The sequence below is a fragment of the Sinocyclocheilus anshuiensis genome, unplaced genomic scaffold, assembly GCF_001515605.1.
Source record: "Sinocyclocheilus anshuiensis isolate Anshui unplaced genomic scaffold, SAMN03320099.WGS_v1.1 scaffold941, whole genome shotgun sequence".
Lineage (NCBI taxonomy): Eukaryota > Metazoa > Chordata > Actinopteri > Cypriniformes > Cyprinidae > Sinocyclocheilus > Sinocyclocheilus anshuiensis.
Window position 1 is genome coordinate 690,323 of NW_015555791.1, and position 2,558 is coordinate 692,880.

Sequence of the window (2,558 nt, forward strand, 5' to 3'; positions counted from 1 at the left end):
TGTGTGTTTGTAGGATGTTTGGTTTTAACAGTAACAGCTTGTGGATTTCCCACATCAAGAACTTAATTAGAAACACTGGAGCTGCACAGGGATTTTATAAACTTCCTCCTGCTGCTTGTTAGATGTGATCGGCTTTGTGAATGTGGGTGTGTCTTTTATGTCCTGAAAATGATAGTTCACCCAAAAGTGAAAATTTGCTAATTATTACTCATCCTCAGGCCATCCGAGATGTTGATGAGTTTGTTTCTTCATCAGAGAAATGCAGCATTACATCACTTTCTCAGCAATGGATGCTCTACAGTGAATGGGTGCCGTCAGAATAAGAGTCCAAACAGCTGATAAAAACATCACAATATTCCACAAGTAATCCACCCCACTCCAGTTCATCAATTAACATCTAGTGAAGTGGAAAGATTTATGTTTATAAGAAACAAATCCATAATTTTAAGGTGTTTTAACTTCAAACTGTTGCTAAAATGCAAGTCCTCTATTCATAATATTGCTTCCTCCAGTGAAAAAGCCATCTCGTCTGAATCAGGAGAGAAATATGCACAGATGATTGATTTATTTATAAGAAAACACAGCTTTTCACTTCACAAGACATTAACTGATGGACTGGAGTGGTGTGGATTACTTGTGGATTATTGTGATGTTTTTATCAGCTGTTTGGACTCTCATTCTGACGGCACCCATTCACTGCAGAGGATCCATTGCTGAGCAAGTGATGTAATGCTACATTTATCCAAATCTGATGAAGAAACAAACTCATCTATATCTTGGATGGCCTGAGTGGGAGTACTTTTTCAGCAAATGTTCATTTTTGAGTGAACTATAACCCGAACAAACTGATCTGGAACAACAAAGACTCACGGTCCCTTAAATTACCTGTAATATAATATGTTATATACTAAATCTAAAAAAGAAGGCCTGTGCCGCCTAGGAAAGCATTATAATTGCTGTTTTTTAATGAACTTTCAGGTATAGATGTGGACCAGGCCAGGAGAGAGGAGGAGAGAGTGATGCTCCAGGATGCCATGGCCGTGTTGGCAGGAAGTGGCTCTCTGGTCCCTCATCCGAACACTCAGGCCACGGCGCTGCATGTCGCTGCTGCTAAAGGATACATTGAGGTGTTAAAGTGAGTGCAAGACACGTCACACTAAACACTAAATGAGTATTTAGTGTTTTGAGTCCGTTGAGACATTTTCAATAATCATCATGCATCTGTTTTCGTGTAAAACTTTATTTTAAGGTGTCCTTGTTCCACATGTTACATGTACTTACAATTATAATAACAATTAATGATGCATAATTACATGCAAGTAACCCTAATCCTAAACCTAACCATATAGTTAGTACATGTAGTTAATTAATATTACTCAGTACTTAAATGTATAATTACACTGTTACAAGGGCACCTTAAAGGGTTAGTTCACCCAAAAATGAAAATTAGCCCATAAATTACTCACCCTCAAGTCATCCTAGGTGTATATGACTTTCTTCTTTCAGACGAATCTAGTCGGAGTTATATTAAAAATTGTCTTTGATCTTTCAAGCTGTTTAATGTAAAGGATACATTGAGGTGTTAAAGTGAGTGCGAGACACGTCACACTAAACACTAAATGAGTATTTAGTGTTCTGAGTCCGTTGAGACATTTTCAAGAATCATCATGCATCTGTTTTCGTGTAAAACCTTATTTTAAGGTGTCCTTGTTCCACATGTTACATGTACTTACAATTATAATAACAATTAATGATGCATAATTACATGCAAGTAACCCTAATCAGGCCTCCTGTAGCGAATCAATGCGTTTTTGTATGAAAAATAACCATATTTAAAACATATTTAACCATATATAAAAACATATTTAAAACCATATTTATGGATGGGCGCTTTTTATTTCACTTCTTTTGGACTGAAGCAATGCAACACCCACTGACTGGCATTAAACAGCTTGAAAGATCAAAGACAATTTTTTTATATAACTCCGACTGGATTCATCTGAAAGAAGAAAGTCATATACACCTAGGATGACTTGAGGGTGAGTAATTTATGGGCTAATTTTCATTTTTGGGTGAAATAACCCTTTAAGTAATTGCTCAATATTATGATGCTATCATTTGGTTCATCCTAAACCTAAACTCTGAGGTATGGTCACATTTACCGTTGTTTGGCAAATTTTCACAGGCAAAATCCAGTCCTTTCAACGATGTCAGTAATGTGGTACGGGGGTCTATAATTACCCTAAAGGGGTTTATTTTACAACAACGACAGGCTGAGTGGACATTTATGGTGCCTACATGAAAAAATACTATAGTAATTTATAGTAAATACTACTTTATAGTGTTTTTGAACCATACTATAGTAAAGTGTATTATACTGTATATGTTATAGTATTTACAACACTTTGTTAATGAACACTACAGCATACTGAAGTATCTGAAGTATGGAACTGTAATAAATACTGTAGTATACTTTAGTTTTTACTAGGGATGCACCGATACCGATAATACCGATACTATCGGGCCCGATACTGGCCTCCTGTACTCGTACTCGTACT

General features: G+C 36.3%; 1 protein-coding gene across 1 annotated transcript in view; it reads left to right on the plus strand.

The window, feature by feature from the left end:
• LOC107674811 (protein phosphatase 1 regulatory subunit 12A-like) overlaps positions 1-2,558 on the plus strand; it is a 33,651-nt gene that overhangs the window by 11,354 nt on the left and 19,739 nt on the right. Inside the window, exon 4 of the mRNA XM_016468915.1 lies at positions 979-1,135. Coding sequence (XP_016324401.1) covers positions 979-1,135 — 157 coding nt within the window. The remainder of the gene's footprint in view (positions 1-978; positions 1,136-2,558) is intronic.